Below are 14,015 nucleotides of genomic sequence, written 5' to 3' on the forward strand. Positions count from 1 at the left end.
AATTATCTTGGTCTTAAATTCCCTTTGAGGTCCCTATAGTAACCATGAACCATACTTGACCAGACCTATGTAGCCTGGAACAATCGACTATTACCCTGATCTTCAAAGGCTCCAAGTAAGAAAAACAGTCAAATTGGTTATGTTCTCGTAACACACAGTGACATTACAACCAATCAACTGACCTTGGCATATATTTGCTTGTTTTACGCCAGGAAAATCCATTTACAGCTCGTGGATGGGCCAGATACACAAAAGAAAAGTCAATTTCTCCTTGGGATTGTTTTTCTGAATTTTTATCTGGAGAGGTAACAGCTGGCCGCCAGTTTTCTACATTATACCATACCTTTAGAAGACAGTCATCCTAAGGAGAACAAAAAGATCCAAAGACCACATAACCTTGAATACTTTTCAGAAAAAATGAAATTAAGGGCTTCTTTACCCTTAAGCCAAAAATCAAGTAAGGGTGTAATACTAAAAAGAAAAGTCAGTTAATGTTTGTAAGTTCAGAAATAAAGTAGAGGAGGCTGGAGACAGCTCAATGGCTAGAGTGTGCCCCATAAACAAGAGGATCAGAGTTTTAGCCTCCAGAACCCGTATAAAAAAAAGTCAGGTGCCACAGTGCTTCCCTGTAATCCCAGTTGGAAAGGCAGGGACAGAAGATCATGGAGGGTTCTGACCAGTCAATTTAGCCCACAATGAGATTCAGGTTCAGTAAATAATAAGGTGAACACTGATCAGGAAAGATACTACTGACCTTTACTCTGTGTGCACATGCCTGCACAAGTACCACACACACATGTACACACAAGGGCAGGTTTACACATAATCTTATTATTATTTTTTTTTTTAATTTATTTATTATGTATATAGTGTTCTGGGCACCAGATCTCATTATAGATGGGTGTGAGCCATCATGTGGTTGCTGGGAATTGAACTCAGGACCTCCGGAACAGCAGTCAGTTAAAATATAATGTAGTACAGATACACAATTTGGCAACAGAATTTTCAAAATTTACCTGTCCAGCAGTGGCAAAAAATTCTCCATCTGGTGAAAATTTCATTAAGTGAACTTGGGAAGCAGTTCTGTAAATTAAAAAGAGAAGGGATAATCGGCAAGAAAACTAGGTTCAAAATAATTAGCACTCTTCAAATTCAACACCAGCAGTTTCATATTCTTACAGTTCTTTTGGTAATAATTTCACACTCACTTTTTTCTACTCATAAGATAATGTTTTGCAATGTGGTTCATGTTAGGTCTTAACACCAGGTTAAGTAGTCCTCCTGCCTCTACAACACATAGCTAGAACTATAGAGTACCATGTATGTCTGACTCTAAAGGTTGACTTAAGTTCTTTGGTGCTGTTGTTGTTAAGAAACTTTTGTTTATTTATTTGATTTGGTTTTTTCGTTTCCATTTTGTTTTGTTTGTTAGGGATTGAACTCAAGGGTATGCATATGCTAAGTACATGCTTCACCATGGACCTTTTCCAGGCCCCTAACTTTTAAGTATATTCCAAAAAAAAAAAAGTACTGAGAGAAACTTTAAAAACACACACACATTTCTAAGTCATGTAAATGCAGGTAACTGAAGTGTTCAGAAGGTAAAATTAAGAATATTGCAAGTTTGAGGCCAACTTGGCCTACATCATGACTACTGCAGGCAAGCCACGGATATATGTCAATGACGTCTCAAAAACCAAACCTAGAGCTGTGTAAACTCCCTGGAATCTAAGAGGAGTGATCCTAGTTAAGTCTCCTAATAATGGGGGATATAGAATCCAAACTGGATCTCTTCTATAACCAGGTCCTCCTAGCATGAGGAAGGGGATATCAACTCAATCACAAAACCTTCAATCAACAATGTGTTCACCCTGCAAGATGGGCTGGGGCAATGGTGGCACAGAAGTTGTGTCAGTGGCCAACCCATGACTGGTCTAACTTCAGACCTATGCCATGAGAGGGAGCCCATGTCCAACACTGCCTGGATGGCCAGGAACCAGTGGCAGAACAGTCCAGAGACACAGGATAGAACTAGACATGTCTAGCAAAAAAGAAAAAGAAAAAGAAAAAGAAAAAAGAAAGAAAGAAAAGAAAAAAATCAATGCAATGATTTCTAATAATATTCTGTTATTAAATCAGTGTCTAGCCAATTGTCATCAGAGAAGTGTCATCCAGCAACCAATGGGAGCAGATACAGGGACACACTGTCAAACACTTGCACCCCTTTCCCTCCCCCCCACCACAAGAAGAGGGAGAAAAAGCAGGCACCAAAGAAGATGAGGGATACCATGGGAATATGGCCCACAGCATCAACTAAGCAAGGCTCCTAGAGACTCACAGAAACTGAAGCAACAATCACAGACCCTATATGGGTCTAAGCTAGGTTCTCTGAATATACCTTACAGTTGTGTAGCTTGGGGTTCGTTCGTGTGGGATTCCAATCAATCGGAGAGGGGAAAGTCTGATTCTCCTGCCTGCATTTGGGACCCTTTTTGTCCTACTAGGTAGCCACGTCCAACTGTCATATGAGGGCTTGTGCCCAGTCTTATTGTATCTTGTAGATATCCCTAGGAGGCCTGCTTTTTCTTTTTCTTTTTTCTTTCTTTCTTTCTTTTTTTTTTTTTTTTTTTAAGGGAAAGAGAGAAGTTGATCTGAGTCTGAGGGAGAGGGGAGATTAAGAAGGGACTGGGAGGAGTGGAGGGAAGAAAAACCAAGGTCATGATGTAATGTAGACGAGAAGAATAAGTTTTAAAAAAAACAAATGAAAAACAACTATTTCCAAAGAATCATAAAGTAATATTTGTTAAAAACTTTGTACATCAGATCCAACAATACCACTCTTGGGAATATACCCAAGAGATGCCCAATCATACTATAAAGGCATTTGTTCAACTATGTTCATAGCAGCATTATTTGTAATAGCCGGAACCTGGAAACAACCTAGATCCCCCTCAATGGAAGAATGGATAAAGAATGTGTGGAACATATACACATTAGAGTACTACTCAGAGGTAAAAAAACAATGACATCTTCAATTTTGCATGCAAATGGATAGAAATAGAAAACACTATCCTGAGTGAGATAACCCAGACCCAAAAATACGAATATGGTATGTACTCACTCATTAGTGGACTCTAGCCATAAACAAAGGACATTGAGCCTATAGTTCACAAGCCTAGAGAAGCCAAATAATAAGGTGAACCCAAAGAAAAACATATATAGATCCTCCTGGAAATTGGAAGCAGACAAGATCGCCGGGCAAAAGTTGGGAGCATGGGGGTGGAGGTGGGGGGAAAGGGAAAGGGGGAGAGAGAAGGGAGAAGGCAAGGATTGGGGAGAGCTTGGGGGAGTGGGAGGGTTGAGATGGAGGAAGGGCGGATATAGGAGCAGGGAAGAAAATATCTTAATTAAGGGAGTCATTTTAGGGTTGGCAAAAGACTTGGCTCTAGAGGGGATCCCAGGTGTCCATGGGGATGTCCCCAGCTAGGCCCTTGGGCAGCAGAGGACAGGGTGCCTGAACTGGCCTTATCCCATAGTCACACTGATGAATATCTTGAATATTACCATAGAACCTTTCTCCGGCGGTGGATGGAGATAGAGACAGAGACCCACATCAGAGCACTGGACTGAGCTCCCGAGGTCCAGTTGAAGAGCAGAAGCAGGGAGAAGTTGAGCAAGGAAGTCAGGACCACGAGGGGTTGGTCCACCCACTGAGACAGTGTGCCTGATCTAATGGGAGCTCACCAAATCCAGCTGGACTGGGACTGAACAAGCATGTGATCAGACCAGACTCTCTGAATGTGGCTGACAATGAGGGCTGACTGAGAAGCCATTGATAATGGCACTGGGACTTGTTTCTATTGCATGTACTGGCTTTTCGGGACTCTAGTCTGTTTGAATGCTCACCTTCCTACGCCTGGATGGAGGGGGAAGGGCCTTGGACTTCCCACAGGGCAGGGTACCCTGCCCTCTCTTAAGACTGGAGGAGGAGGAAGGAGGGTGAGTGAGGGAGCAGGAGGGAAATGGGAGGAGGGGAGGAAGTAGAAATTTTTGAATGGAAAAATAAAAAATGAAAAACCTTTGTACATCTAACATCAAAGTAACAGCAATTTCCCTTTAGAGGTAAGAGAATAATTTCTGTTTTTAATCTGGATATCTAACTTTCAGAGCCCTGGATCTCTAATATTCCAATACACATTTTTCAGACAATGTTTTAAAATAAATTTTGCCTTCCTCTGGGATAACATTTACTTAATAAAAGGTTTCACATGTGTTAAAGGAATTTAAATAATCATGAACTCAGTTACCCAAATTCACCTACCTACTTAGTGCATACTTGCCTTGTCTTCTCAAAGAAATTTTGGCTTATTATCCCATATTGCCTTTTGTTCCTAACACTCATATATACTGAAAATTCCCAGCATTATTACTGCTATCCTTTTCTTCATTTAAATTCATGCTTAACTGTAACCGTGTCAAACTGATTAGCAAAGCATGTCAAATAGGCTTTTTTCTTCTTTCGGGCACAGTGCTAGGATCAAGCCAAGCATTAGATCACTGAGCTCTACCCCCAACCCTGTAAGGGAACTTTTGTTACAATTCTTTTATAGTAAAATACTCCAACTTTTACATATAATAAATATACTCAAAACACTAATGGATGAAAAAAAGAAAATGTAACCACCTATAGTCTCATTACTATCATAGCATTCTTCCTCTGACATACATTAGTCAACGTATCAGTACATAGATTTTTCACACCTTTTCTTTCTAATCCCCTCTCATCTAATTTCTACAAAAGAGAAACAGGAGGACAGGTTGGAAACAAGATCATATTTAGTGAGGAACAAGATATTTACAGTTTACACTATTAACAGCATTTACTTATTTAAAAATGTGAACATTTCTGCATCCAGATGTATATGATGTGTTTATGTGTCTAAGTATACAGACCTACATCATTATTTCATTGGCTTATGGTTTTCCATGGTAAACCATACAATGCTTTAGAGTATCTACTAGTTCACTCCTATTTCCTCATTTTTGCTGCAACAAATTGATGCAATGAACATTCATACTTACTCTGTGTGTGTTCATAGGCAAGCAAACATTCATGCTCACATCATGACCAAAAGCAACTTAAGAAATGGATTCATTTCATCTTACAGCTTATTGTCCACCATGAGGGGAAGTCAGGGGAGAAATGCAGAGTGGGAATCTGGGGACATAAACTAAAATAGAAACCATGAAAGAATGCTGCTTACCAGCTTGCTCCTCCTGGCTTTCTTCATTTGCTTTCTTATATACCCTAAGGTTCTGCCCAGGGACAGTACCACCTACAGGAGACAGAGCTCTTAACAATTATCAACCAAGAGAATGCTCCCACAGGTTTGCTTAAAGGGAACATTTACTCAGCTGAGGTTCCGTTTTCTCAGATTACTAGTCTGTGTCAAGTTGATAAAAACCCAACCAACAAACAGACGTTTTACTCTCTTATCACCTTATTTTTTGAGACAGAATCTCTCATTGAACCTAGAGCTTGTCTTTTAGCTAGACTGGCTGGCTGGTAAACAAGTGCTTGCATCATCCTATTGCTGGTCTGCCACCTCTCACACTGAGATTATACACATGAGCGATTGTCTGTCTTTTACATGGATGCAGGGCATCCAAACTCAGGTCCTCATGCATGTATAGAAAACATTTACCCAACGTAGCCACCTTACCAGCCTGTACACTCATTATCACTCATCTGGTTAATCTTTGAGATATTCTTAAACTAAATCACAAAAATGTGCTTAGAGTAGCTGGCCTGTAATCCCAGCACTCAGGAAACTGGGGCAGTATGACTGTGAATTCAGGGTCAGCATAGCCTTGTCTTTTCTTAGAACAGCAACTACAGTAGTCTTTCTAAAAGCAAACCAAACCTTAGCATTCCTACTCAATCCCTCAGAAATTTCTGAATTCCTTCAGGTAAACAAAAAGACAAAGGCACCTGGATACGGTGGTTCTAGTTTAAATGGCAATGGCGACCATGGGTTCTATGTTTGAATACTGGTTGCCAGTTGGTGAAACTGATTGTGAAGGATTAGGAGGTGTCATCTTGTTGGAGGAGGTGTGCCACTGGGTTCAAGTTTTGAGGTTTCAAAAGACTTGTGCCACTGCCATGTGTCCTTTCTGCCTCCTTTTGCCAATGAAGATTAAGAGCTCTCAGTTGTTCCTGACAACATGCCTTTGTTCCTCCATCATGAACTCTAACCTTCTGAAACTAAAAGCAAACCCAATTAAACACTTTCTTCTATAACTGTCTTGGTTATGGTGTTTGTCACAGAAACAGGAAAGTAATGGCAGTAGCAATGCCAAAGTCCCAGCCTGAGCAATATAACAAGACATTTCCCTCCTCCCCAAATGTCTTTGCAATGATGTATAAACAGTTCCCTTCTATCGTTATGTGTCTTGTGCATGTCACTCTAGACACAAGTTAAACAGTCATACATACAGAACTTTGATGACATTCATTTCTTTCAGGGTGATTTTCCAATGTGACCTCCAGTTCTCTTTCAATTACCTTGCTTACTCTCATCTTCAAAATTCTTATGTAAAACAAGTCATCAGTGTTTTAAACACATCACCAGTAAGGAATGTGATCAAAATTGAACTTTGAGATGTATGTTAGTCATCTTAAACTGATCCTAAATCAAAACATGCAGTCTCTGAGCTTGGACTACTTACTTAATAAGAAAGTATCAAATCAAGTTATTGTGCCTATTCTAAGTTACTGTTGCATTCTCTGAGCTTAAACAGTCTTCCCTCCCTTCTCACAAATGCACAAAGTACATTTTTATGTTCTTTTTTTATTACATGGAAACCTTTCAATATAACTATAGGAAGAGTTAAGTCCCCCCATCCTTTAGTAAGTTAAAGGAAAATGTCAAAACAAAGGCGTGGTTGCCGGACAGCTGAAAAATTCTTATCTTGATCTGCAAATATGAGACAGAGTAGGCATAAAAACAAAGTATAGTTCCTTCTAAAAAATAATTTATGCAAAATTCTATTCTTCTTCCACATATTAAGAGGTTTGTTCTGATGATACCTTCTGCAAATTTAGCATATACGTCTGCTTTGTGGTCATCTGGTAACTGATAACAGTCTATTACTACCTCATATAAAATGGAGTAAGAAGAATTACATTCTGTTATTCCAGTTTCCCTGTTAAACACTGATCTTCCCTTAACTGTTCAATGCAACATCCAAGCAATTTTACAAATGCCTAGAACATGTTAGGCAACCAAAAAAAAAAAAAAAAAAAAATCTGTTGAATGATGGAAACCTGAAAATGCTAACAAAATATATGAAAAAAATAAGCCTGCAGAGTCATAGTTATGTCTATGAAAGAAATTTTTAGAAAGAAAATATTAATTTGCTGTCAACAGTTCATAATACACTTTTTACTTTGAATAGCCACTATTAATTGACATTATTTATAATCTTCTTTCAGGACATTTCACTTTTTTTTCTTTTTTGGTTTTTCGAGACAGGGCTTCTCTGTAGCTTTGAAGCCTGTCCTGGAACTAGCTCTTGTAGACCAGGCTGGCCTCAAACTCACAGAGATCCGCCTGCCTCTGCCTCATGTGCCACCACTGCCCAGCCATTTCACATTTTTTTACTTATGAATAAGTCACTCAACTCCTAAAATCTGTTAGTAGGGCTGGAGAGATGGTTTTGCAGTTAAGAGCACTGGCAGCTCTTCTAGAGGACCCGGGTTCAATTCCCAGCACCCACATGGTTGCTCACAACTGTCTGTAACTCCAGTTCCCTGGGATCTGACATCCTCATGCCAATGCACATAAAATAAATTCAAATTATTTTTTAAAATGTCAGTTAGTTACACACATACTGCAACTCTTCACATCTTCATAACTCACTTCTGTTAATATATGATCCGCTCTTTTCTAACCAATCTTATTTTTAAAAGAACGCATTAACCACAAAACTGCACCTATTTCCACTCAAACTTTTATTTCCTAAAAGAAATGTTTTATTTGTATAGTCGAATCTATTAATTTTTCCTTCTCTTTCAATTTCTAGCTTTGATGCATTTAGAAAATGTATTTCCATACACCATTTTTAATTGTCCAACAGCAACATAACATAAATGACAATTGTGTAGAGGTTAAAAGACAACTTGGAATGGAATCAGTCCTTTCCTTCTACCACATGGGTTCTGAACTTAGGTTGTTGGGTTGTTGGGCTTTATAGCAAGCAACTACACAGTGAGTCATCTCACTGCCAACCTAAGTACAATTTAGTCTAACTCTAGATTCTATTGTCTGTTCACACAGTGAGTAAATTAAAAAATCATATAGAAAAAACTTATAAAATAAAAAACGGCAGGACAGGTTTACCAATTAAACTATCTAGTCAAATGCTTACTTGCAATGCCAAATGCACACCCAATCTCCAAAGTTAAGACCTGTTCTATCTGGATTTTCATCTTCAGTTTGCTTTCTTGAGTTAGTATTACACCAGAGCTGCAGACAGCTGGAACCAGTTAAAAGACGATTACCTAAAGAAATATACAGATGTATTATTCACCATTTATTATTGTAGGTAGTTAACACTGAGTTAAGATACATACTCAAGAATCTTATAATACTATAGCATATAACACAGTTTCTAAAAAGAACTATTTCCGGTTGGTTAGAAGGTTCAGTGGGTAAAAGCATTTACTTCTAAGTCTGATGACTTGAGTTCTGATGTGGGAGTGATTTCTTTATAATCTGTTGCTTTCATTGGTTAATTAATAAAGAAACTGCCTAGGCCCATTTGATAGGCCAACCCTTAGGTGGGTGGAGTAGACAGAACAGAATGCTGGGCGAAAGAAGCCGAGTCAGTGAGTCGCCATGATTCTCCCACTCCAGACAGACGCAGGTTAAGATCTTTCCTGGTAAGCCAGCTCGTGGTGCTACACAGAATATTAGAAATGGGTTAGATCAAAATGTAAGAGCTAGCCAATAAGAGGCTAAAACTAATGGGTCAGGCAGTGTTAAAAAAAAATACAGTTTCCGTGTAATTATTCCGGGTAAAGCTAACCAGGTAGGGGAATGCAGCCCTGCTGCCACTCCTATTACAACAGAGTTCTAGTCCCAGAACTCTCATGATGGAAGGATAGAACCAACTCCTGCAAATTTTCCGCTGACCCCATATATGAACCACAGCATATACACGCCCATGCATATATACACAAAATGTAATCTTAATATATATGTGTGTGTGTGTGTGTAAAAACAAAAGAATAATATTTTTTTAAAAGACCAGACCTGTTAACATCCTGCTCTGGAAGGAAATGATCCCATGAATCCTATCCTTTCCTTGAGGATTATTAACAGACAATGATAACTGGGGGAGGACCAATGAGTACCCACTCCTCCCTGGTTATCTACAGGTTATCAGTTCAGAGAGAGAAAAGACATTTTACTGTGTGCTACAGCCATTGGTAGGGAGGCCATACTCTTGGAAATGATCCCTCACTCAGGATCCTATAAGAAATCCTAACAAAATGCAATGAGAGAGGAAGGAGGGAGGTGGAAAAAAAAAAGGAAACAAAGAAAAAGTCCAGCAAAAGCACAAACTTAGGTAAGAAATTCATAAATCCATGTGTCTACATCATTTAATTAGCCATCCAAACTGGATCTAGTTGGGCAGTCTTTGAATTTCAATTTTCTTATCTGTAAATTCTAGAGTTATAAGGATTAGCTATGACTTTACAAAGTCCATAGCTAGGCCCCCATGCAATATGCCTTTTCCACACCTTTCAACAAGAATGGAATCTGTTTCTCTTATTTCTTGACTATCTACACTCCTACCTTGTTTTGAACAGAGAATGAAACAGGAAAATCTCCTGGATAAGGGAGGCTTTAAGAGTACTTGTAGTTTAAACTTTTAATTTGAAAATTTAATCACCATGTAAAAATACCACTCTGCTGCAAAGGCCACATGAGAGAGACAGGTGACATGGAAAACAAGAGAACTAGCCAAAGGGCCACATATGTGAACAAAGTTTTTTTTGAATCCTTTACAAGTAAGGTACTGTTTTGTGGTATTTGCTTGTGTTCTGACAAATAAAGCTTGCCTGGAAATCAGAGGGCAGAGCTAGTCATTAGTTAACCATGAAGGCTGAGCCGTGCTGGCACATGCCTTTAATTTCAGCACTTATGGCTCACACCTTTAATCCCAGCACTCGGGAGGTGGAGACAGGAAGTGATAAGGTGGGGTGTAGATAGCACCTTTTTGAACTGCGAGACAAGGGAGGAAAGAAGCAACTGGTGCTGCTCCCAGTTCTCTGATCTTCCAGCCCAATCAATATGTGATTTTAATTAGATTCACATTTCAAGGTACTTCAGGTAATCCACGGATAAGAGACAAGGCATTCCCACAAAACTCTGTAGCAATTCCAACCCACAAAACGAAAGTAGGAAAATGATTGTTGCTTGAAGCAAAAGGGCACAATTTGCTTTATTTACTTTTGCATTCACCACAGTCTGACAGATGAAATACATAATAATAATAAAAACAAACTAGTTCAGTGATATTTGTTCTAACTAATCTTCTTAAAGTCCTTACCTGTGGGATCCCAAGTTATATTATGTGCTATTGAGTCCAGAAAAAATTGGCCACTTTTCTGCCACTGACTATAAAGTTCCTAAAATGAGAAAAAAGTCACAGTTAGTTAATTGTGATTAGCATCTTTTATATCAAATAAACATGTTCTCATTTGCTGTGCTCATATCAATGCAGTAATTTTTTTTTATTGATTTTTATTGAGCTCTACATTTTTCTCCATTCCCCTCCCTCCTACAGCCCTCCCTTATGGTCCCCATGCTTGCAATTTACTCAGGAGATCTTGTCTTTTTCTACTTCCCATGTAGATTAGATCTATGTAAGTCTCTCTTAGCACATCAGTTATTAATAATAAAAAAGTTCCAAAAAATTGCCTAAAAGATGAGAAATGTTCTGAACTCTGATTTCCAATTCACAGAAGGGCCAAGCTTGGGTCAAGGCAAAAACAAAAACAAAAAAATCAAACACCACAAACCATTGACAAAACTTTTGTCTTTATAATTGGCAAACCTCTCAGAAGTTCAACCCACTAAGAACCAAACCTGAACCTTCAGAAGCATGGTTAGATTCAAATCATAACACCATCTTATGGTAAAAATAATTTTTTTTTGAGAACAAAATAATTTAGTCAAGAGAAATAGGAATTACATCAGTGATTCTCAATCTGTAGGTTAAGACCCCTTTGGGGAGCATAAATCAGATATTCTACATATCAGATATTTACATTATGATTCATAACAGCAGCAAAACTACAGTTAAGTTGTAATGAAAATAATTTTATGGTTGGGAGTCAGCACAACATGAGGAACTGTGTTAAAGGGTCGCAGCATTAGGAAGGCTGAGAATCATTGAATTAGATGATAAAGAAGACTCTTATAAAAAAAAAAGACTATTAACAGACTACCCATTGCTGGGATCGGAAAGTCAATCCTGCATATAAATAACCTATAAGCATATATCTTATCTATCCTCATGTCAAACGTTGTTTACAATGTATATTTTATTATACTAAAGTTTGAAGTGAAATTTAAAATGTGTGTCCATGGGTCAAATAATTTAAATATTCTCTTAATATTTCATCTCCATCTGAAATTCATTACTTCCCTAATGTAAGACTTTCTCATTCTTTCAAACATCTTTTATTTGAATCTACAAACAGTTAAAAAAAAAATGGAGCTGGAGAGGTGGCTCAACAATTAGGAGCAGTGGCTACTTTTCCAGAGAGACTGAGTTCAATTCCCAGCACCCACAAGGCAACTCACAATTGCCTATCCTCCAGTTTCTGGGGGATCTGACACCTTCACACCAATGCACATGAAATAAAGTTAAAATAAATTAAAAAAAAATACATGTGGCACTACTACATATACAAATGAACACCATGGGCACCCTTATACTAGTATATAACCCAACAATTTCTATTGTAGTTCATTTTAAGTTCAAACTGTGACCTATTAAGTTAACCCATAAATACTATCTTACTGCAATGGTCCTCAGACTTCCACACAACAAAGAATACTCTAAGATATTTATTAAAATTTCAAGTTTCCAAATACATACCCAAAAATTCAAGTTCAAAAAGTGCACTTTGAAGCACAAGAATATGTACTTTAAACCAATACCTAAGGTGATTTTGATACCAGATGTGGACTACAGAATACCCTTTTAGGAATGCCAGAATAGCTCTCAAGCACAATGAACATCAGTCCTCAATAGAACTAGACACACAGATGGATCAATGGTATATACCCACAGTTTTGGACAGTGCTAAGCTACGAGCTGAACATAAATAAGAACTTACTAATAGCCAGACAGTGATGGCTCATGCCTTTAATCCCAGCGCTCAGGAGGCAGAGGCAAGCGGATCTCTTTGAGTTTGAGGCCAACCTGGTCTACAGAGTGAGTTCCAGGACAGGCTCCAATGCCACAGAGAAACTCTTGTCTCGAAAAACAAAACAAACAAAAAAGAACTTATTAATAATTCATTAAGAATATTAATAATTTTATTACTGCTATTTGCAGTGCTTAGGATTGAGCTTACAGTTTTTTAATATTTATTTGTTTGTTTATTTATTTTTATTTATTTATTTATTATGTATATTCTGTCTGTGTGTATGCCTACGGCACCAGATCTCATTACAGATGGTTGTGAGCCACCATGTGGTTGCTGGGAATTGAACTCAGGACCTTTGGAAGACAAGCCAATGCTCTTAACCACTGAGCCATCTCTCTAGCCCCCGAGCTTACAGCTTTGTATACACTAGGCAAGCACTCTATGCCTGAGGTACATCCCCAGCACCAACAGCAATCCGAAAGTATACCTCTCATAAAGAACCACCATTTCAAAAGAATATTCCAGAATACATAAGAAAAACGAAAGTATCTTTTGTCTAAGGATCTAAGGAGTGCTTAAAGCTAGATTTCGGTATTACAGATTTTGTCCAACTCTCTTTTCCAGTTTTCCCCTTCAAGGGGAAATATTGTGTAGCAAACAATTAGTCTGATTTTACTGAGTATTTTACACTATTATATTTACAAGAATAATATTCATTTTAAAAAGAAAAAACACAATTATATCATATAATTATATATATTATAAAAAAGGCATTTTAACAAAACTAATTTCCAAACTATTTTCTTCATTCAGCAGATAGTTGTTGAGTTAGAAAAACTGTGTTCCTTGTGTGGAACATTTGTGTACACTGTAAAGATGTGTCTCTGCCAAAACACCTGCTAGTCACTTAATACAGAGGTAAGGCCCTCTAATACTGGGTTAACTAGATAACCTAAAGACAATAACGAAAATCAGAATTTTGGAAACTTTTCTTGAAAATGAATGCTGGTGAGTGCCCAGCATAGTGGCACATGCCTGTAAAACCAGCACTTGGGAGGCTGTGGTAGGACAATTAAGAGTTCAAGGCTAACCTGAACTCATGGTGAATTCCAGACTTGTCTTGGGGTACAGGGCAAGATTCTGTATCAAAAAGAGGGGAAAAGACTAGGAGGTGTGTGTGGGGGGTAATTTGTAAGATACTCCTGATTCATGTAAAAATGACCCCCAAATCATCAGAAGCTATATAAGAGTATTCCGATCATTAAAACACTATTTAATTCGTTATATTTCTGAACTTTAATATATCATCCTATTAAGAATGAATAAATGCCAATTAATTTCTGAGTTGAGCAGAGAAGGTTATAGGCAAAAGCAACAGAAACAGAAAGCAATCCTACAACTTCTAACCCTGTCTCACTTCACTATGCTAATGCTTTCCTGTGGTTAGGAATCAATGGTTTAAAATTTATGGTGACTACACAGACATGCAAAAGAATGTGGCCTACTTGTTATATTTATCAATTATTAGTTAAGAAACTTTCTCATTTCTTACATATTTTCCTTA

At 38.0% G+C, this 14,015-nt stretch overlaps 1 protein-coding gene across 4 annotated transcripts in view; it reads right to left on the bottom strand.

The window, feature by feature from the left end:
* Positions 1 to 14,015, bottom strand: part of Dmxl1 (Dmx like 1) — a 152,606-nt gene that overhangs the window by 122,819 nt on the left and 15,772 nt on the right. For all 4 annotated transcript variants that reach the window (XM_057788825.1, XM_057788824.1, XM_057788827.1 and 1 more), the window contains exons 4-7: positions 10,621 to 10,699; positions 8,431 to 8,563; positions 1,017 to 1,083; positions 183 to 361 (exon numbers count right to left, since the gene is read on the bottom strand). In XM_057788825.1, the coding sequence (XP_057644808.1) occupies positions 183 to 361; positions 1,017 to 1,083; positions 8,431 to 8,563; positions 10,621 to 10,699 (458 nt within the window). The remainder of the gene's footprint in view (positions 1 to 182; positions 362 to 1,016; positions 1,084 to 8,430; positions 8,564 to 10,620; positions 10,700 to 14,015) is intronic.

The sequence above is a fragment of the Chionomys nivalis genome, chromosome 14, assembly GCF_950005125.1.
Source record: "Chionomys nivalis chromosome 14, mChiNiv1.1, whole genome shotgun sequence".
Classification (NCBI taxonomy): domain Eukaryota; kingdom Metazoa; phylum Chordata; class Mammalia; order Rodentia; family Cricetidae; genus Chionomys; species Chionomys nivalis.